We start from the raw sequence: 21,994 nt of genomic DNA, 5'->3' as shown, positions 1-21,994 counted from the left end.
CCTGCTGGCTGCTGGATTCCCTCCAGCTGAAACACAGCCATGTAAATCCAGTGTGCTCCCAGGGCAGGGGCCTGACACTGCAAAGCTATGTTAAGAGGTCAGGCTACAGAGATGGGTAAGCCAGTCTCCCAGGTCTAGTGAAGCAGAGAAGTGCAAGGTCAAATGCTTTCTCAGGTTCATTAGGGGCCTCACCACACTCGCTCTCAGCTTTTAGCACAACTCCCACTTCACTCAACATTAATTCAACCTGCATTTACTGAATCCCTGCCACGTATTCCCCTTTCCAATCTGTGGCCTTTTAAACTGAATTGATGCCTGCTCTTCTGTCTTTCCTGCTTAACTTCATCTCACCTACTGGGAAAATTAAGAGAGGATCCCACTTATGCCCAGAACTGTGAAAATGCAACGTATCTTTAGTGGAAAGTTTACAGATAACCACCAGATGGGGCTGCTATGCAATGAAAGTAAACTTTTGTGGGGGCATGAGGAGTGGCTACAATATACTCCAACATCCAGAACAGCATTATTTATATCTTTCTTCATTGAAAACTAGGAAAAAAATGTTTTATGGATGTCTATGCTTCTAAATTTTTATAAAATCAAATCACTGCTTATAACAAATTTAGAAAATACTCCTCTTAGAAAGGGAATGTACATATATGTATGACTAGGTCACTTTTCTGTACAGCAGAAATTGGCACAACATTGCGAGTCAACTACACTTTAATAAAAAAAATTTAAAGAAAATACTCCTCTTAAAAAACAAGTGATCTTTTTAGAGAAAAATATATGTGCTTATTATTAGATGTTTTCCCCTCGGAGGAGATCCTGCCCACATCAAGTTTGCTTGCTTGTCTTTCTTCCTGATCCTTTCTCTTCATTCCTCTGTCTCTTTCAGTGAAAGGCCATAATATGAAAGGGAAATGCATTTATTTATTTATTTTATTACAGTCTTCTATGTGCTCTGTAATCAATTTCAAAAATAAATGAATGGCGTTTGACATTTTCTATCAACAGGCTCTTCTATCCTGATCTCTTCCATCTCAATCTAAATTAATCACTTTGACCTCACTACTTTTTCCTTCAGGTTTAGTTTGAAGATCTAGACAATTCTTGATTAATAACACTCACATGAGGTTGCCCCTGTCTCAGAAAATCCGAGAGACAAAAGGAGGGAGAGTGCCAAGTATGCCTTTGCTATCTCAGGAACACCCTGCTTAATGGGGCAAAGTAACCACAGGGGGTGGGGTTGGGGGGCAGCTGGAGCGTGACAATTGACCCCTGGGATGCAGAGGCAGGGAGTCTGCAGAGTCTGCGGACAGCAGCAGGGAAAGCTGCAGAGGGGAGGCGTCCCTCCTCTTTCTGCAGCACGATGCAGCCTGTGTCCCACTAATGCAAAACCAAGAGCGTCCTGGTGAGAAATGGAAAACCTAAAAATAGACCTGCAGAAAGGACTTTGACCTTGGCTTGAAAGTCAGCCCAGTGCTATGACAAGAAGGACTTTTTCCATGAAGATTATGTTTTTAAAATTCATATTTCATCTGCGTGCAGACTCTCGGTAAAACCACACTCAGAAAATGTGCATGTTGGCTGTCTTTCAGCTGTAAAGTCATTATATTTGGCTCTGGTTCTTTTGGACATTAGATGTCTGTGTAAGCGTTTCTTTTTGAAATTTCTCATGTAAGAAGTTAGTGGTTATAAACTGGATTAATAGTGACATTTAAGCATATCTCTATTACTGTATGTATCCAGTACTTAATGATTTCTGGAAAGAATTCAAGGACAAAGCAGGAAAATGTTGCATTCAAGTAATATAGAATGTACATGCTTTAGAATTAACTACAAAGAATTAGTAATTTCTCTTGAAGATATCTATCCACAGTACCAAAAGAATATATATATTTTAAGCTTCAGTAATTAAATCCCAAATTAAAGGATACTGTCCTATAATTTCTTGTGTATGTTAGTTATATTTGAAATGTTTGCTATCAAAGAACTTCAGGGGACCTTTATATGTACTCCATATATATGTTAAGAGTAACTTTGTGTGTGTATGTTTTGTTTTGTTTTTTTTAAGGCTATTAAATGGCAAAAACACTTTTATATACTTAGGTAACTTCCTAAGGAACAGCTGCCACCAATTAAACAACATACTTTTTAAAGACTCTTGGGGGTTCAATATACCGTCAGTGGACTGAAAAATCTGGAAAAATGGACTTCATTAGCTACTACAAAATTATTGAAAAGATGGTTGAAATGGCGTTTAATACCTGCGAAGACAGGAATAATCAGTGGTTTAAAGTTTCACCATAAAGATTGGTAAATAACCCTGATTACAGGTCTTATTCAAACAGAAAATAATGGATATGTGATGAAAGGAGAATAATGATCCGAATTGCTCTTAATCTTGGAATCATGCCTATTGATTGGCCTAGAAATAATGGGACTAATCATATGGTAAGAAAGCCAAGTGCTTGAGAAAGTCATTAACTTTGGGGAAACAAGATACCCACTAACTTCATTGTACTAGTACAGTATTTTATTGAGTAAAGCCTTCAAACATCTGTGTATTTAGGAAAAATTCCAGTGCTAACCCACGTCAAATAGCATTCCTTTCCACTTCTCCGGAACTGGTAAAAGCTATTTAGGTACTCTTTATAATTCATCAAACATTGACTGAACACCTACTGTATGCCTGGAATACCACAGAATCAAATAAGTAATTTAGCATTTTGAAAGATAATTACTAATCTCACATTGGCTTATTTCTAATAAGCTAAAGAAGTAACGATCTTCTCAAAATAGTCAATTTACCCTTTAGACTGGCATTCCTGAAACACTCTGGCAAAGTTTCATGAATAGACATATGTACAGTTGTCCTCTCATCTCAGCTTTTGCTTTCTGTGGCTTCCGTTACTCAGTCAACCACGGTCTCAAAATAATAGGCGGAAAGTTCCAGAAATAAACAATTTGTAAGTTTTAAATTGCAAGCCATTTTGAGGAGCATGATGAAATCTCGCGAGGGTCTGAATAGCGTGATTACGTCTCTCTGGGTGCCCTGCCCAGGACTTGAATCTTCCCTTTAATCTGCGCATCACCTGTAAGTCCCAGAGTAGCCCTCTCTGGTTATCAGATCCACTGTGTTTGTGGTATTTCAGTGTTTGTGTTCAAGTAACCCTTATTTTACTTACTAATGACTCCAAGGTGCAAGAATAATGGTGCTGGCAATTAAGATACGCCCAAAGGAAGCTGGGAAGCTGTAAAGGGCTTCCTTTAAGTGGAAAGGTGAAAGTTCTCAATAAGGTTAGGGAAACTATGCTGAGCTAAGACCTGTGGTAAGAAATTGTGAAGAAGGAAAAAGAAATTTGTGCTGTTTTTGCTGTCGTACCTCAGACTGCAAAATTATGGCCACAGTGAGTGATAAAGTGCTTAGTTAAGTTGAAAATGGCATTAAATTTGTGAAAGACATTTTGAGAGAGAGACTACATTCACTTAACTTTTATTATAGGAAATTGTTATAATAATTCTATCCTATCATTGTTTATTGTTGTTAATCTCTTACTGTGTCTAATTTACAAATTAAACTTTATCATAGGTATGTATGTATATGAAAAATCATAGCTTATATAAGGCCTGGTACTATCCAGGGTTTCAGGTATCCACTGGGGGTTTTGGAACGTACCTCCTGCAAATAAGGGGGACTACATCATATTAAAGAGACACAAAGTCTTTTTTAAAAAAAAATCATAATTTCTCATCTCTAGGGAAAGCCTCAGAGGATTTTGAATTCGAAATATTCTTACTTCCCATTAACTTTTCTTGAGGACTCCTGTAGCCAATTACTACTTAAATTTACAGCCTCTTTAACCCATTTTTGAGAACTTTCATGTCTTTTTAGATCCTGGTCTTGACAATGTATCACTGTTATTTTCATTTAAACAGTAATATATAAACAGCTGATTCATAGAAAGAGAAGTATGTGGGGAAAAAAAATGCCAATCTTGGCAAATGTGTGTTGACCAAGGAACTAATCCTGTAAAGGCTTGCCAGGTGGGGGCGGCAGAGAGCACTTGCTAAGACACAGTTGAGAACCTCAGGCCAGGTGATTGCCAGGAAACCCTCAAGGGCACTGGGGAACCACAATATCAATCTGTTGTGGGGAGTTAGCTGAATGGAGAGTCTGTTAAGAGGAAGCACCAGCCGGGAGACACAAGGAAAAGGAACAAGAAAGGGCTGAATGCAAAGAGGAAAGAGCTTGGGCTTTGAAATCACAAAAAAAGACTACTTCTGACACTTAGAAACTGTGTCACATCAGGCAAAAGGCTTAATCTCATGGTTGGTGCTTTCCATGTATAAAATGAGTATAATGATCTTATATTCCACTTCACAGAATTAATACAAGGCTATAAGACGATGCTTGTAAAGTGCTTTTTGCATTGCCTACCACTATACAGAGAGGACTTAACAAATGTGAGCTATTATGATTATTTACTGCTGATGAGGCCAGAGAACCTGGCAACGTGGAGCTGAGTGCCTGCCTCAGAGAAGGAAATGAAATGGGTATCTGGAAGTCAGAGAGGAGAAGGAAGCAAGGAAAGGGGAGCCAGGATGGTGAGGACTCCTGTAATTACTCTTGAGTTGAGCTGATGGCCTTTTCGGACACTTAAATCTTCCCTCTAGGTATGTCCACCTCTCCCCACTCTGTCTTAAAGATACCTTAAAAAAAATATATTGGAGTATAGTTTATTTACAATGTTGACTTGGTTTCAGGCATATAACAAAGTGAATCAGTTATACATACACATATATCCATTCATTTTTAGGTTCTTTTTCCATATAGATTTTTATAGAGTATTGAGTAGACTTCCCTGGGCTATATGTAGGTGCTTGTTATTTAACTATTTTATATATAGTAGTGTGTATGTTATAATCTCAGCCTCCTAACTTATCCCTCCTCCCAACAGTTCCCTTTGGTAACTGCAAGTTTAGTTTCAAAATCTTTGAGTTGGTTTTATTTTGTTTGGTTATCATTTTTACTAGATTCCACATATTAGTGATCTCATATGATTTTTGTCTTTCTCTGTCTGACTTACTTCACTCAGTATGATAATCTTTAGGTCTATCCATGTTGCTGCAAATGGCATTATTTTGTTCTTTTTTATGGCTGAGTAATATTCCATTGCATTTATGTACCACATCTTCTTTATCCATTCTTCTGTTGATAGGCATGTAGGTTGCTTCCATGTCTTGGCTATTATAAATAATGCTGCTGTGAACAGAAGGGTACATGTATTGAAGATACCTTTTGGATCCAATCATTTATAGTAGCTGCTCTGGTAAGCTGGTGTCACTTCTGATTAAGACCCAGCTATCTGACAAGTGCATTTATTGAATAAGGATGAGAATGAGAAGCTAGTTCAGGTACACATGGAAGGGCATCCACTGGAAATTGTCTTTTAGCTTGTTCATCCAAACAGCTGTTTTCTGGAAGAAGTTGATTTTTATTTTTTTATTTATGTAAGTGGTGCCTTTATTTGCAAAAAATGTGAAGCAATACCTATTCCTTACTCTTGGAGAAGGCTTGAGGGTTGCATAAACCTGGATGCACTTGCCACACTTTGTCAGAGGCAAAATGTTCTGCTTTGTAATGGAAATTATGGACATTTTTAACTGGTCTGTGCTCTACAGCACTTTTTCTGGCCATAAAATTTTTTGTAACTTGGGCTGTCCTCCACTTACTGTAGTTTCAAACTGAAGAACCTGGAAATGTTCTCTGGGAAATATACTCCTGGGGTGTTTTGCTGATTGCTTTAGATGGGCAGTGTAGCTGAGGCCATCCTCCATGTTGGGGGGAGGTTCTTCCCATCCTTAACCATCCTGGGATGGAAATGAACATGCCTCAGAATAGAAGAGGGGAGTTCCCGTCGTGGTGCAGTGGTTAACGAATCCGACTAGGAACCATGAGGTTGAGGGTTCGGTCCCTGCCCTTGCTCAGTGGGTTAACAATCCGGCGTTGCTGTGAGCTGTGGTGTAGGTTGCAGACGCGGCTTGGATCTCGCGTTGCTGTGGCTCTGGCGTAGGCCAGTGGCTACAGCTCCGATTCGACCCCTACCCTGGGAACCTCCATATGCTGCAGGAGCGGCCCAAGAAATGGCAAAAAGACAAAAAAAAAAAAAAGAATAGAAGAGGGAAACTGCTTTGTTCTAAGGGGACTAATGGGTTAGACAAGGGACCAAGGCTTGCAGAGCCCTGGACATTTTACAGGTGGGTTCTGGCCACAGAGAAGCCTCCAGGGGCTAGCCTGGGGCCCTGAGGTTTGTTTGGGGCCCCAAGAATATCCCTTGGCTCCTGCAATGTCAAGCACTCAACTTGAGATTCCTTTAGCACTTAGTTGAGTTTTTATTAAACATCATGGTTTTTCCCATTTTTAATAAATGGCACAGCCATATGAATTCACCCAAATGTCAAGTTGGCAACTTCCCTGTTCCTTCCCACTGCTATGTCAAATCCATCCACAGTACCCTCCATTCTGCCTCCAAAGCTGTTAAAAATCAAGCCTGTGTTGTTTCCCTTTCCTCTTGGCCCCTCTGAGCCAGCCTCCACTATTTCCTACCCGGGCTACAGCAGGAGCATTCCCACTCTCCCTACTGCTTCTCAACTCTTGTTCCCCATTCTTTATGAAGCAACCCCAGGATTCCTCTTAAAATATAAGTGAAGCCAAGTCATTCTCTTCTTAAAAACTTTTAGTTTCTTTAGTATTTTCAGGATAAAGACTAACGTGGCAAGGCCACGATGGCACTTGGTGTGCTTTGGAGAGTTTAGTGTGAGTGCCTGGAACCCAAATGTAGGGCAGTGCAAAGTGACTGTGCTGCTGGATAGGTGACAAGTGACCATGACATTCTTTTTGAGATTTCTTCTGGAAGGCAACTCAGTAGAAGAATGGACATCCCATTCGTGTGGGTGGTATGACAGGACAGTAAAGGAAATGTGACTAATGGTGTAGGAACAGATTAGTGAGGTCTGGGGACATATCAGTGACACACCCAACCTGGGGAGGGAAACAGCTTCCCTGTCAATCAAAGCCACCTTCTTTCTCTTGGTCTCAAAAACAAGAACCAGAATTTGTACAACTTACGCATAATAATGGCTCTGTTTATCAAGTACATGCTAAGGGGCTATCTTTATGCTGGGTACTTAATGTATTTGATTATAACAGCCTTATAAGATAATTAGTATTATCTCCATTTTTTATATTTTGAAACCCAGGCTCAAAAGATTACTAAAAATTAAATGATTGATAAGGCACCAACTTTTAAGAACTACCAAATTACCTTTCTTCATGAAGGGAAGGGACTATCTAATGTTTATCACCAACTAACTTATCCTATAAGACTGTTTCTTGTTTCCAACTGGAAGGAGAGAGCACTGTGAGGGCAGGGGCTCTTTGGTTCACTGCTGCCTTCCTAGGACGGTGACCAGCCATAGCAGTCCTTAAACAGTGGTTTCTCCACATATTGAAGAAATAATTGAAAGACTGCTGCTCTAATTATCCAGTGCTTTGGATTCTGAGCTTTATGAAAATAGGAAAAATTAGTGTGAACATCTATGCGTCCATAGATTTGATGTTGGATATTTTTTTCTTTTACTCTCCACTAAAGAGCTGCTATTAAAATACAACTATGCCTGTTCAACTGGAGGTTTCCATTAGCAACAAGAATTAATTAAATTATGAGTCATCAGCAGATGACATACTAAGGCAGATCACCCCCCCCCACAAGTATTGTTTTTTTTTCTAATTATAACAGTAATATAATAAAGAACACAAGCTAGATTTATTAATTTTAAAAAAACCAGGTATGAACTGTTATGAAAAGATAGCTAAGATATATTTTCAGTGGGAAAAAAAAAAGATGCAGTATAATTCTCATGATATGCTTTTATCCCACAAGATAATGATACAGATATTTATTGAGAGTTTTCTATGTGCCAGTTACTGCATTATACCCTCTACATTAATTATCTCATTTCTTTCTTTTAACAAGATGTTGTTAGTACTATACTTCCATTTTAAATAGTACCATTATACCTATAGAAACAATGTTGTTTTTGTTTTGAAACAATCCCAAACTTAGGAAAAGGTTGTAACATACAAAGCAGGTACAAACTCATATATGTGCATTTTACATATATTTACTTCTACATCTCCGTATGTTAAATGAGATCATATAATATCTGTAATTCAATTCTTACATCAAGTTTTTGTTTTCACTCTTTTTCTATATGTATTGCTCTTTTCCAATAATGAGAATCCTGACTCCAGTTATCCTCCAGTTATACTTCTTATTGATTTGATTCCTTGCATATAACTGATTTTCTGTCACTTCCTCTGTCCCCATCCCTGGCAAGAAGGTCTTTCTCTTTCACCAGTCTCCAACCCCCACAGCAGCCCTTCCTGTGCCTTCTCCCCCTTCCCTCAGGCTCTACCACCCCTGCCAGCACAGAGCTCAGAGATCCGCCTTTCCTGTGCTAGGCAATCCCTACTCCACTTGGGGTGTGACACTACACTCCCCCAGTCCATCTCAGCACAACAGGGAGAACGCCCTCACCCATTCTGGGAGAGCCATAGGAAATGGCTCCTGAGGGTCCACGGTTTGGAAATTGGGTCAGGCTTAATATGTGTTAGCATCTTTGATAGCCTGTTCTTGAAAAGACCAGAAGCCTGGATGGCCACTTAGCTCGTCATTTGCATGAGGATGAAAGGTGAACGTGGAAGAAAAAATAAAGAAAAGAAAAGGAAAAAAATTGCACCAGAGAGGAAAATATTTCATGAGCTGAATCCCAAGCAGCAAAGTCACCACTGATGTCACAACAGTGTTGCCAGCTAATAATGGGCTGCTTCTTAACTGTCGGGAAATGCAAACAGCACAACATTAAAATGGTTCTATTTTTTCCATCCTTACAATAGCAACACAGCAACAGAGTGCTGATCTCTGAAAGACAAAGGCTGTGAAAATAAATATGCACTTAAGCCATGGGGCACATGGGTGGTGAGCTTTCTTTTGAAATATTAGATAACATATCCAAAATATTTAAACCACCCCTGGAACCATCTCCCGAGGTGCCAGTCTGAGATCACCCACCCATCTCAAACGGCTCAGCAAAACTCTTGGTCAGTGTAGGCCTGCCAAACCACTGGGCTTCCTCTATTCCTCATTTGCCTTGACTGAATTGCATCCAAGGTGTTTCAGAGAGCAAAATGCCAGATGCAAAATAAAGAGCAGACACCCAGGCCAGGCCTACATTTTCCTCTAACTGTGTTAATCGGCAGCTGCTTGGCCTCTGGTTCATCTGCCACAGCCAAAGCTCACTAAGTCCTGCTCTTCCTCTGTAATTGTACGATTGCCAGTGGTTCTGAGTGGAAAGTTTATCTTTAGTACTTTTCCCTTTCTATTCTGTTACTTCACCCATTCCCTTGACTTCACTTTTATCTGTGTATTTTACAACTTGTTTTTCATTTTGTTTTGTTTTATTTTTTGCTGCACCCACGGCATATAGAAGTTCCCAGACCAGGGATCAAATCTGAGCCACAGCTGTAACCTATGCCACAGTGGAAGCAAAGCTAGATCCTTAACCTACTGTACCATTCTGGGGATGAAACCCATATTATAGCAGAGACAACCCTGGATCCTTCACCTGCTGCGCTACAACAACTTGTGTAACAACTTGTTTTTACCTCATCTCCCTCTATTTTATTATTATTTTTTTAAATTATTACCTTTGCCCCACACCCCTGGCTTCTTCTCTAAGGACTTTGGGAAATGAGGTGAATTTTGTGTCTCTGGAAGATGCCGCGAGGCAGATCTTTAAAGCAACCCCAGTCCTCTCCTCCCACTTGAGTCCACATAAGGTGGCAGCTTTTTTTCTTGGTGCAAATTCTCTCCAGTGTGTCAGTAAAGCTGCCCCTTTCAAGAAAGGGCTTGATTGGGAGTTCCTGCTATGGCGCAGTGGGTTAAGGATCTGGTGTTGTCTCTGTGGCAATGACAGTTCAATCCCCAGCCTGGTGCAGTGAGTTATGGATCTGGCCTGGCTGCAGCTATGGCATAAGTTGTAGCTGTGGCTCGGTTTTGATCCCAACCCTGGGAACTTTCATAAGCCACGGATGCAGAAAACAAAGAAAAGAAAAGGCTTGATTGAGGATACACTCAAAGTTCATAACTAAAGAAATAAAACTCCCTATTATGAGATTGCAAGCTTCCAGGCACTTGTCACCTGGCCACTCCCTGTCATAAAATACATACTGCATTTGGCAATTTTTTCCCCATCCCAGGTTATGGATGTTCTGAGTTCCCTACTACAGGACCAGGGAAATCCTAAACAGACAGAGGTTTTATGAACATCATCAAAAATAGATTGTTCTGAGAATAGAGACAAAAGCAAAAGCATGAGTCCAAATGGACTAGGAGATCAACCAATAGGATCAAATAGGTGTGATGCATGCACCCAGGAAAAGCATCCAAACTAAGTCCATAATGTAGGACGTGCTGGTTGTTTTCCATTTGTTCCTCTAATCTACTCTTTTCCCCTTGTCACCCTCCTGGGTTAGCCTTGAACTGGAATGACAGGGTCCTGTGCCCTTTGGCAGGGAACACAGGAGATCAGAGAGAGGTAGAGTTCAGGGTATTTATTCACTGGCTCCCTCTCCATGGGGTCACTGCAGCCTGGCTGAACATCCAAGTTCCTGTCAGTTTCTAGTCACTCTCTGTCCTCTATCCCTTCAAGCTTTGGAGAATAAAAAGTACCCTTTTACTATCCCCAGGTACTGTCCTACTCCTCATGATTTCCCTGTAACCTGCCAACACCTTTGTTAATAATCCCTTTATTAAACTCTCTTCAAATTACCTAATTCAAGTGGACCATCTATGTTTACTGCTACTAATTTGATGCTTACACAAGATTTCTGCTTAAGCAAGGCAGAAACAGGTATTTTGGGAAATTGCAGTGGGAGATGATCAGGTACCCAGCTACCTGGAAATTGAGATAGGAATTTAAGTTACTCTCAATATAGAGGGACAAAGGAGAAACTACTGAAGATTAGTGATGCAAAGAAGTGAATAAATCTATAGTACCTGGAGGTGCCAACCTGATTATTGATAAAAACATAAGATTTACTGTGCTTTTATCATAGGCCAGGCATGGTGCTAAGCTGTTAATACATTATCCCATTTTAGATTATTTCACCCACTTTGCAAATGAGGAAACTGGGTGCATTGATCATTGCTGTTTTGTCTCCTCAGCATCCCTCCCTCAATATGCTCTAGTAACAAAACTGTTTTTTCCTGCAAGTACCTTATTTTACATGTTTTAGATTGGGCTAACTGTGGCCTTGCCTGTTAGAAAAACATACCTCTTATGTGCAATATTTGTTTCAATGATGAACAGGTAACCCCTGAGAGACCAATAGAACTTCCTTGAGTTTTGATATATGAACTTAGGGGAAGAGCTGAAAGGGTAATGATGTTAGCTGCTCTTGTTTCCTGTTACACCTTCCCCTTTGCTTGGAGGAAGCCATCTCCAGGAAGAAATCATACAGTATCATGCAGAAAAAGCCAGAGAGAAGAGATAGATGGAGAAAGAGCAAGAGCAAGCCCAGGAGGGATGACCTCATTTGCTGCTGCATCCACTGTCTTCAAGTTTCTCCTCTCCCTAGATTTTTCTCAGGGGCCAACCAATTTTATTTTTTACTTAATGTAAGTTGAGTTTCTGTTAATTATCATCAAAAAGTATTCTATAACCATACTGAGGCTTACTTAGAGATTCTTCACCTGAGCTGTGACCAAGACATGTGTGTAAGAAAACCACCCAAGGTTGGGGAAAGACATTCAGAGAGAGCAGATAGTATAATCCTCAGAGTCCACATAGATCCAGAAATAGCTGGTGGTCCCATAGGCCAGGATGAAAAAAACCTTCTGATACATGGGACACCAGTACACAGAAATATATTACATGATTAGTAGAAGAAAAACTTCAGTCCTGGACTTTGTTTGTCCTGAATAACGAACCTTAAAATCAAGACCTAAAAGAATCAAACTGTTCCCAAGTAAATTATCTAGAACAAAGCTCAGGAATACATATAGAGGAGTTCCTGTTGTGGCGCAGTGGTTAATGACTCTGACTAGGAACCATGAGGTTGCAGGTTTGATCCCTGGCCTCACTCAGTGGGTTAAGGATCTGGTGTTGCTGTGAGCTGTGGTGTAGGTCACAGACGCAGCTTAGATCCTGTGTTGCTGTGGCTCTGGTGTAGGCTGGTGGCTACAGCTCTGATTCAACCCCTAGCCTAGGAACCTCCATATGCTGCGGTTGTGGCCCTAGAAACGCCGAAAAAAAAAGGAATACATATAGAAATACAAGAATATGAAGCATCTAAAAATGTAAAGATTGGAGTGTCCCCTATGGAGCAGTGGGTTAAGGATCTGACTGCAGCAGCTTGGGTCCCTGTAGAGGTACAGGTTTGATCCCCAGTCTGGTGCAGTGGATTAAAGGATCCAGCATTGCCACAACTACAGCATAGGTTTCAGCTGCTTCTTGGATTCAGTTCCTGGCCTGGAAACTTCCATATGCCTAAGGTATGGCCATTAAAAAAACAAAAAAGATTTTGCAAATTTTTTTAATAAAATAAAAATAAAAATGTAAAGATGGCACTTGCTGGCATCCAATCAAAAATTACAGCCATGCAAAGAAGTAGGAAAATAAAACCCATATGATGAAGAAAAACCAATTAAAATGGACGTAGGGCATCTATCTGGAGAAAACCATAAACTGAAAAGATACATGCACCCCACTGTTCATTGCTTCACTATTCATAATAGCCAAGACACGGAAGCAACCTAAATGTCCAATGACAGAGGAATGGATAAAGATGTGGTACACACACACACACACACAAAATGGAATATTACTCAGCCATAAAAAAGTGAAATGATGTCATTTGCAGCAACATGGGTGGACCTAGAGATTATCAAACTAAGTGAAGTTAGAGAGTGAAAGACAAACATCATATAATATCACTTATATGTGAAATCTAAAAAAGGATACAAATGAACTTATTTGCAGAACAGAAACAGATTCACAGATTTTGAAAACAAACATGGTTACTAAGGGGACAAGTGGGGGTTGGGCAGGGATGGACTGGGGGTTTGGAATTGGCATATGCACACTGTGGTATATGGAATGACTGGACAACTGAGACCTGCTGTGTAGCACAGAGAACTCTACCCAATGTCCGTGATAATCTATAGGGGGAAAGAATCTTAAAAAGTATGGATGTATGTACACATATAGCTAAATACTTTGTTGTACACCAGAAATTATCACAACATAGTAAATCAACTGTACTTCCATAAGACTTTTAAAAATGAAAAAAATAAATAAATAAAAAGATAAAACGGACCCAGAATGACACAGATAAGAGAACTAAGTAGTCAAGGGCGTGATAACCACAAGTTCAAGAAAGTAGAGGAAGCCATAAGTATGTAGGGAGAAAAATATATGATGGCATGAAAAAGACCCAAATCAAATTTCTAGAGTTGAAAAATACAAGGTCTAAAATGAAAAATGTATCGAATGGAATCAAGTGCAAATCAGACACTGCATTAGTGAATTCAAAGATATATCAATAGAAACTATTCAAAATGAAACCCAGAGGGGAAAAACAAACCAAAATGAAACTCAGAGAGAAAAATGACTAAAAAAAATCAGCAGAGCATCAGTGAGTTATGGGACAACCCCAAGCAGCCTGTTATACATGTAACTGTAGTCCCTGAAGGAGAGGAGAATAGGTGACAGAAAAAAATATTTGAAGAAATAATGGCTGAAAATTTTCCAGATTTTTTTGAAAAATGTAAACATCCAGATCTAAGATCTCAATAAACCCTATTTAAAAGAAACAGCAAGAACCCATACCAAGGCACATTATAATCAAATCAGGGAGCCTATCTCAGTGTCAGCATCCCTGAGAGTCATACCTGGCTCCAGTGAGGGCTGCCACAGAGTGTTTTAAAGATGCAGATGTACTGTTTATTAATGTATTTCTCAATGGCTTGATGAATGGAATGCATTTGGGGACAATTAGTGGAACAGAGGTATGGAGATGGATATGCAAGTTGAACATGATATACTCAGTCTAACATTCTTACCTCCCTAAGCCTGTGGATTCCCTCCTCCAGATGCCAGGGAAGCTGAGGCATGTCATCTCATTAAATGTAGGCCACCACTGAGTCCAAGTTTTAGTCAATCAACCAAGGAAGATGTTAGAGTCACTGTCAGATGCATAAGCTAATACATTAAATCCAAAATCTCTAGAAAATGCACACATATCATTGAATTTAACCCAATCTACTATTAGATCTTATATGTCCTTGGACACATGCCCTTAAAATGCACCCCTGCAGATGTTCCCTAAGTTTCTATTGATATACAGTATTAACAAGGCCTTGAAAGTCTTTAGGGGTATGTATATGTTATTTCCTCCTAGATCATAATGTATACCCAACCCCTGGACCATGCTCGATTTGATCCAATACACAGCTTCAGTGGTTAGAGGGGATGGTTGTGGTAAGTCTTACAGAGAATGGACATCCACTTTCAAGGCATTTGCCTCAGGGCAAGTTATCCCAGGGTTTCCCCGGCAAAAGAAGTATAACAATAGACTAAAAGCTTATGGAACTACATGGTCTTACCACAGACCCATTTCTCAGAAAAGACCTAATGGCTTAACTAAGGACAGCTATAGTGGCAGCTGAGAGACAACAGCCTGAATAGATGGAGCTCTGTATGTGCTGTGAATCAGAAACCCTTACAAGATGCATCTCCCCCATAGTACAGATCTGGAAATTAAGGAGCAGAAGTGAAGGAGCAATTTATTCTGAAAAGGGAATTCAAAAATTTATCTCTAGAGAAATCAGAATTTTCTAATAATTTTAAAATAGCTAATTTTGGTTCCTAATCCTGCCTTTCCATTACTTCTAAGTGACAGGATTCTAAAAAAGACTGAACGCCAATTTTAGCTACCTAAAAAATGTGGGGGATCTTTATACATGTTGAGTGTTGTGTATTGTAAAGTGATAACCTTATAATAAAAGAATTGAGCAAAGATTCACCAAATAACATAGAGTCCCAGGCAGCAAAATAAGAAATAGGAGATCCAAAACCAAAATATTCTGTGGTATCACAAATACATTTTATTGATTCCCTAATAAGCTCTCTACTTCATCCTCCTCTTTGATCTAATTATCAAATAGAGAGGCAGCCCCTGATGTTATAGACAAACCAATTACCTTTGGCATTTAGGGCACTGTTCCCAAGGAAAGAGAAAACAGCAGGGAAAGATTCCTGTGCGTAGCCCTTCCTTTAGCCCTTAACAATCTGCTGCTACAGTGGTGTGAGGACACACTGCTGAGGTTAAAAGTTAAAGGTCAGTGGAGTTCCCTTTGTGGCTCAGCAGTTAATGAATCCAACTAGGATCCATGAGGATGCGGGTTCCATCCCTGGCCTTGCTCAGTGGGTTAAGGATCCAGTGTTGCTCTGAGCTGTGGTGTAGGTCACAAACACGGCTCGGATCTGGCATTGCTATGGCCCTGGCATAGGCTGGCAGCTGTAGCTCCAGTTGGACCCCTAGCCTGGGAACTTCCATATGCTGCAGGTGCAGCCCTAAAAAGCAAAAAAAAAAAAAAAAAAAGTTAAAGGTCAGGTCAATGTTATTATTCTCTTGGTCCCTTAGTTGACTAAAAATATTCACTGTAACGGAAGCAATTAATGAAAAGAATGACAGGTATTTTACTAGTATGACTGAATAAATGCCTCTTTGGAATGCAGCATCATATTGCCTCCAAGCATGTCATATTGCCTTAAAGTTATTCAGTTTCTGGCCAGGGAGGGTTTCATTATAAGAATTCCCTATTAAATTTCTCATTGATATGGGCCTTGACCAATATGGCCTCCTGTGAAGTAAACCTAGGACTTGGAAAAGTGAACCCCTATGAGTACTATCTGGGCTTACCCAAAACATTGATTTTTCAGGCTGCTTCTTCTCTGCTAAATTGTAGAAAGCTCAATAAGGATTTGATAGCCATGCAAACCCTCAAAGAATACAACTCTGAAATGGATTTGAAAGGTTTAGAATTAATTGAAAGAAGTATTTCCTTTAGGATCTAATTCTTATTTCCAAGTCATTTTTAGGAGCTGAACCTAGGCAGCAATATTGCAAGAATGTGACTAACTCAAACCTCAGATTGGAAACCATCCATTTATTTGGTAAAGGGTGAACAAGTTCTAAGGCAATAGGTGAGTGAATAAACTAATTATAAAATCATTTTGAGATTTTTCAGAGAAAATTCGACCCTACATTTTGAAAAAAGTACATTTGGAGAATAGTCATGTCTCTTAACCAGAGCAATGGTAAATAAAGATATTAGCCAAAGCTATGTCAAACCACAAATGAAAGCTCCTCTCTTCAAAAGAGAGAGAATTTATTGTCTCTACAATCATGTGGACATAGTGGGTATGGGGCTGTGGCTGGGCATCTTTGCTCCCCCAAGTTTCACCTTGTTTGGACAGGCAGTTAAAAGGCAAAAAACTAAATAGGTTTAGATCCAAACTTTAAAAAAATTCATGCAAACAGGCATCCTCACACTGAACTGGGACCTTGTGTATATTGGTAAAACCAATAAACAGGGCAGTTAGCAATATTTATCAAGGGCCTTAAAAATGTGCATATACTTTGAGTAGGATATTTCACTTTAGCCTAAGCAAATAATAAGGTTTTTTTGTTTTGTTTTGGTCTTTTTAGGGCCTCGCTAGAGGCATTTGGAAGCTCCCAGGCTAGAGTTCAAATTGGAGCTATAGATGCAGGCCTACACCACAGCCACAGCAACATGGAATTGGAGCAGTATCTGCGACCTACACCACAACTCACCATAACGCTGGTTCCTTAAACCACTGAGCAAGGTCCGGGCTTGAACCCATGTCCTTGTGGATACTAATCAGATTTGCTATCACTGACCCATGACAGGAATGCCAAGATTTTTTTTTTTTTTAAGTGGTCTTCATAGCAAACAAAAAAAGAGAGAAAGAAATAATTTAAATGCCTAAGAAAATTGTTAAAGTTTTAAAAAATTATTAATACTTAGTATATTAAATTAAAAAAAGACAGGTTACAAACCATGTACACATTATTAACACTGTATAACTCTGTATGTGTGCGTGTATATGTATGAAAAAAATATTGAAGGGCTTAGGATAATTTTTCTAAGGGTTTTTCTTTTTGTGTTTTCAAATTTTTCTTTAATGAAAAAAGATTTTTTTAAAGATTGAGTAGCCACCTACCTCAAAAATATTATGAACTCATGATTTAAAAGGTGAAAAAAAAAAAAGGCAGCAGAGCAAGGCTGTTCACCTAGTGCGTTTTTCTCAAATACCCTCCCTCATCTTCTGTAATAGCTGCCTGCTTTTCAGTGGCCTATAGCCTCAAAAAAGTTGCAAAATTCTGCTAATGTGTGTTCCATCATCCCTTAATTATTTGTGCCAACTGCTGGGAGCTGAAATATGGAAAGCATCAAAAAGATAATCCTACACTAATTTGTATTTGGACTTGGAATATGACCAGACACGTGTGTTTCAATGTGAATCTATTTACCTCCCCCCACTAAACCTCATACCATGTCCTCACCACTTGTTGGCCTGGCTCCCACTTATAGCCCTGGGGAGGTCCCAGGAAACAAAGAAAACCTGAGAAAAGATTTTCTGGTGATGGAGGTTTGGCTTTGACTTGTGGATATGTGTACGTCTAAATGCAAAAACATCCATATGTAATTGTCCACATATTTATATTCCACCTAGAGTGGGTAATTTTCCATAGTTCTTTGATTAAAAGGAGAGTTTTATTTGTGCAGAATTCTCCATATTTGGTGAACGTAGTGACAGAAGTAATGAAAAAATGTCTTGGCAGGATTGGCTATACCATTTAAGGGACCTAGTGCCAAATAAAAATGTGGGGCCTCTTGTTCTAAAATTAATTATTAAGAATTTTAAGACGATGACAGCAGAGCATCATAGCAAGCATGGAGTGCAGTGTGAATGCACAGGTCACATGCCTATGAAGCCAGACCTGAGGCGTGGAGTCAGGTAGACCTGAGATCAAATTCTAGGTTTTTCATTTGCAAGCTGAGTATCTTGCATAGGATATTTAAACCTTTAAAGCTTCAGTCTTCTCATCTGTAAAATCAGAATAATTGTTGTATATCACTCTCAAAATCATTAAGATGATTAAGAGAGAAAACTATATACTAAGTACATAATATAGTGCCTGGCTTGTGGACATTCTGTTTGGTCTGAATACTATAGTTAGAGTTCCTGTTCTAAAATTTAAACTTGAAGGTCACTGCCCATCTCAAAATTATTTTTGGTTACCTTTTATCTACAAGACAGAATGGAAATGAAGAACTTTACTATTCAGGTTTCATCCACTTCTCTAGACTTCCCACCTACCACTTTCCCACATGTATCAAGGTCCAAAATATAATTTGTGAATATTTTTACTTTTCCTTAAAGGTCAGTAATTATAATAGACACAGGTGACATATGTTAACAAGATAACAAGCCCAAAATGGAGTCACCTATGCTAAGTCCCAGTCACTAAACTGAAATTTAATTACAGTTTCCACCCTCCCAGAAATAGAATCCTAAATCAGTCAATCAGAAATCTCCTGATCATCACTAGTTAAGGAGTCTGCACAATAGACCCTTCTCATCCCATAAAGGGAAGTAACTTTGCAATAACCAACCTACATTTTTGCCTGGTAAAAAAGGCCTGCTCCCTTCTGCCTATAAGAGTTTTTTATTTGGTACAGCTCCTTGGAGCTCCTTTCTGTTCTCTAGATTGGATGCTGCCCGATTTAAATCATTTTTGTTCAAATCCATTCTTAAAATGTTTAATATATCTCAACTTATCTTCTAACACATATAGGAGATGTTTCTTTGTGCCAGGCACTGTGCTAAACATTCTGTTGGAGGGAGCATTCATTCTTGGCTCCTGATCTTTTCCCCCAGGAAAAGGAGCTCCTGCATACTTCCACTTTCTAACTTACCCTCCCTGGGTGAAGAGTGATTTATATCATTGGTGAGCTTGGAAGAAACTGGGTATTTATAATTCAGCCTCTTCTCTCTTTAGCAAATCTTCCTGTTGATCTCAGGCAAGCTGTAAGCTTAGTAGCAAAGACCTTTGCCCAGTAAGGAACCTATTGTCTAGGACAGTGACCACGTGGTAAATCTGTTTCTGGTGTTATAGGTTGGAAAGCCCAGGCTCTCCGATGTCAGCATTATTGATGATGATGTCTCCTGTCTTACTCTTTTGCCTATTTCTTCATTGGTTCAGGACTTAGGTGGGGAGAATGGGAATATTTCTCAAAGCTATGCACATACTCCAAGACAATCTATCTCCATTAGCTCCTTTCAATCTCATAAGTACCATATGAAATAAACATTTTTCTCATCTAGTTTTTACAGATAAGTGAGGAACAGTGATCAAATAAATGACATAGTCAAGATCTGAACCAGGTCTATTTGATGCCAAAGATTATGCTCTTAAAATTTCCATGTTGTTTTTGCATGCAAGTTTAATAATAAACAATAAAGAACATTTAAATCTTGGGTTGAAAAGAAAGCTAACACAATATTATATTCAGTATACTTATATTCTATTTGGCAGAAGAGTAAGCCAAGCTAAACTTAAATTCAGCAAATGCTGAATTTTATTTTAGGAAGAGCAAGCTGCAACCATAATAAAGAACTGTATTTACAGCTAACAGCAAGAACCATGTTACTCTATAGGTCTTACACTACAAACTGAAACTACATTTCATGATTTACAAGGTCTGAGATGTAAACAGTAAAAGGTATTTTTTTTTTTTTTGGAGAGTTCTCATTAACAACCACGAAACTAGCTATTTTGCAAGGAATTATGTTGTCTCTCTCAAAACTCATGCAAGACATTTCTTTGATGGTAAACCCATTCTGATTACAAATTCCAACTATTTTCAACATTCTGGAACTCCTCCACATCCCACCTGTCTCTGAGAAGTCTTGACTCCCTACCCACTCAGTGGAAAGAAAGGAGTTTAGAACATTTGAGGTAGCAGACTGCTTTCTTATGACCACCTGAAGATTAAGCTCTGCCTACTGCAGGTCTTTCATACAGGTGCATGAATGAGTCATCAGTAATTCTCTGATACTTCAGTTATTTATGTTGATGGCAGTTGTGCTAATAATAAGAGAAACAACAAAATGAGGCAGTTCCCAAGAAGTTCTAAATCTGGCAGATTTCATGCCTCCACTTATATCCACAACTCAACCCTTCCACCATGTGATCCTGGTTATTGTGTTCCATAAGAATTTCTACCAAGACTCCACCCAGTGCTCCCATCTCTCTTGTGGGCATAAGAATGTCAACTCTATGCAATATTTTCCTCCCTATCATGTCTGTATCCCTCCATGCTTTGCTCATCAAGATGTATTTTTCTCTCTGTCATGTTTATCTAATCCTGTTGATTCAATGCATTATAGTTCTATCAAGAAAGCAATATTAACAAAATATGGAGTTTGAAACATACAAAGTACTCCCAAGCATGTACATGCTTTTTTGTATGCAGATGTCCCTGCATTTCTCATATATATTGCCTGAGTTGACATTTCCTTTTTTTTAATACCAAGCTTGCCACTCCAGATTATCTCTTTAACATTCTATCCAAAATTGCAACCAGAATAGCAAAAAAAAAAAAAAAAGGAAAGTAAGGAATGTAATTTTTACTTCTTATAACCTTCATTATTCATCAAATACACTTTTTTTTAATAACCACCTTTGTAGCACTTCAAGACATGCCTAACCACCAGTGTTCACTTTTACAGGCCCAGTGAATAATGGAACTCCTGGAGAGTCCTGGCTTGGAAGGGCAATCAATAAGGTTAGTTTGACACTACTCTCTATTGATGAAATTGTCTTTTCTTTGAGAGAGAAGGTTGACTAATGGCTACCAGATGAGGTTCTAGAGAACAGTTGTAGACTCAGAACATAGATTTTAGTCTGCATGGATGTAGCACCTGATTTACAAAAAGGTTTCATTTTGACTGCCTCACTGTTATTCATATAGCCTGGTGACATAGTGAATATTTTGCCCATTTTTAAAATTGATAACTTGAGGCACAGACAGGTAAATGACTGGCTCAAGAACACATAAAATATGGTCAGGTTATAAACTTGGAACTCAGGCTCTCCTATGTAACTTGATGGAGAACAGATCTTCTCCAGTTTCCTAAACTGCATAATATAGAGAATTCAGGAGCATGGCATCAACTTGCTTCAGTTTGTTGCATAGAAGCCTATCCAACTCAAGGTTGAGAAATCCACTTCAATATCTACAGGCCTTTGATTCCAGCAGGTCACCTCTAGTTGCCTGCCTTCAGTCTTCTCCTGCCAACAGTGACCCTTACCTCTCTGGTTTAAGCAGGAAGTTCTAAATAGTTGTTGGTGGTTACCATGGTAACATATGCCTAGATTTCAGCTTCAAATACCTCTTTTAATGAGGCAATTTCAAGAATATTCATGATAAATTACTAGACCACAAACTTAACTGTGGGAGATTTTCCTTTGGAAAATCTAATAAAAAGAAAGCAGAAAGAATGAGCGGCAAATGCACTAGCGAAAATGGGGCCAAATTTGGCGGGGCAAATGGAACAGAAGCCAGGCCTGACTACCAAAAGCCAGATCAGAATCCATTCAGACCAGAGCTTTGAATTACAAATGGTCCCTGAAGGGCTACCCAAGAGATGGAGCCAAGATTCCTTGGGAGGAAGAATGGTGAAGTGAGTGGTAGAAAGGACAGGAGTTGAGTATGTCCTACAGGAGTCTGTGTTTCAAAGAGCTTCAGTTCCCTATTTTATTGCTGAC

General features: G+C 39.2%; 1 protein-coding gene across 1 annotated transcript in view; it reads left to right on the top strand.

Moving 5' to 3' along the window:
• The window catches only part of LOC146395931 (uncharacterized), a 53,390-nt gene that overhangs the window by 4,454 nt on the left and 26,942 nt on the right, over positions 1-21,994 (top strand). Inside the window, exon 3 of the mRNA XM_085001211.1 lies at positions 20,956-21,011. Within this exon, the coding sequence (XP_084857337.1) occupies positions 20,956-21,011 (56 nt within the window). The remainder of the gene's footprint in view (positions 1-20,955; positions 21,012-21,994) is intronic.

This window comes from Sus scrofa, chromosome 15, assembly GCF_054392235.1.
Source record: "Sus scrofa isolate SSC_HxYL_T2T_F1_AM1 chromosome 15, Sscrofa_HxYL_maternal_Yorkshire_Landrace_v2.0, whole genome shotgun sequence".
Classification (NCBI taxonomy): Eukaryota; Metazoa; Chordata; class Mammalia; order Artiodactyla; family Suidae; genus Sus; species Sus scrofa.
The sequence above is the reverse complement of the archived record's forward strand: the minus strand, read 5'-3'. Positions and strand labels throughout refer to the sequence as shown.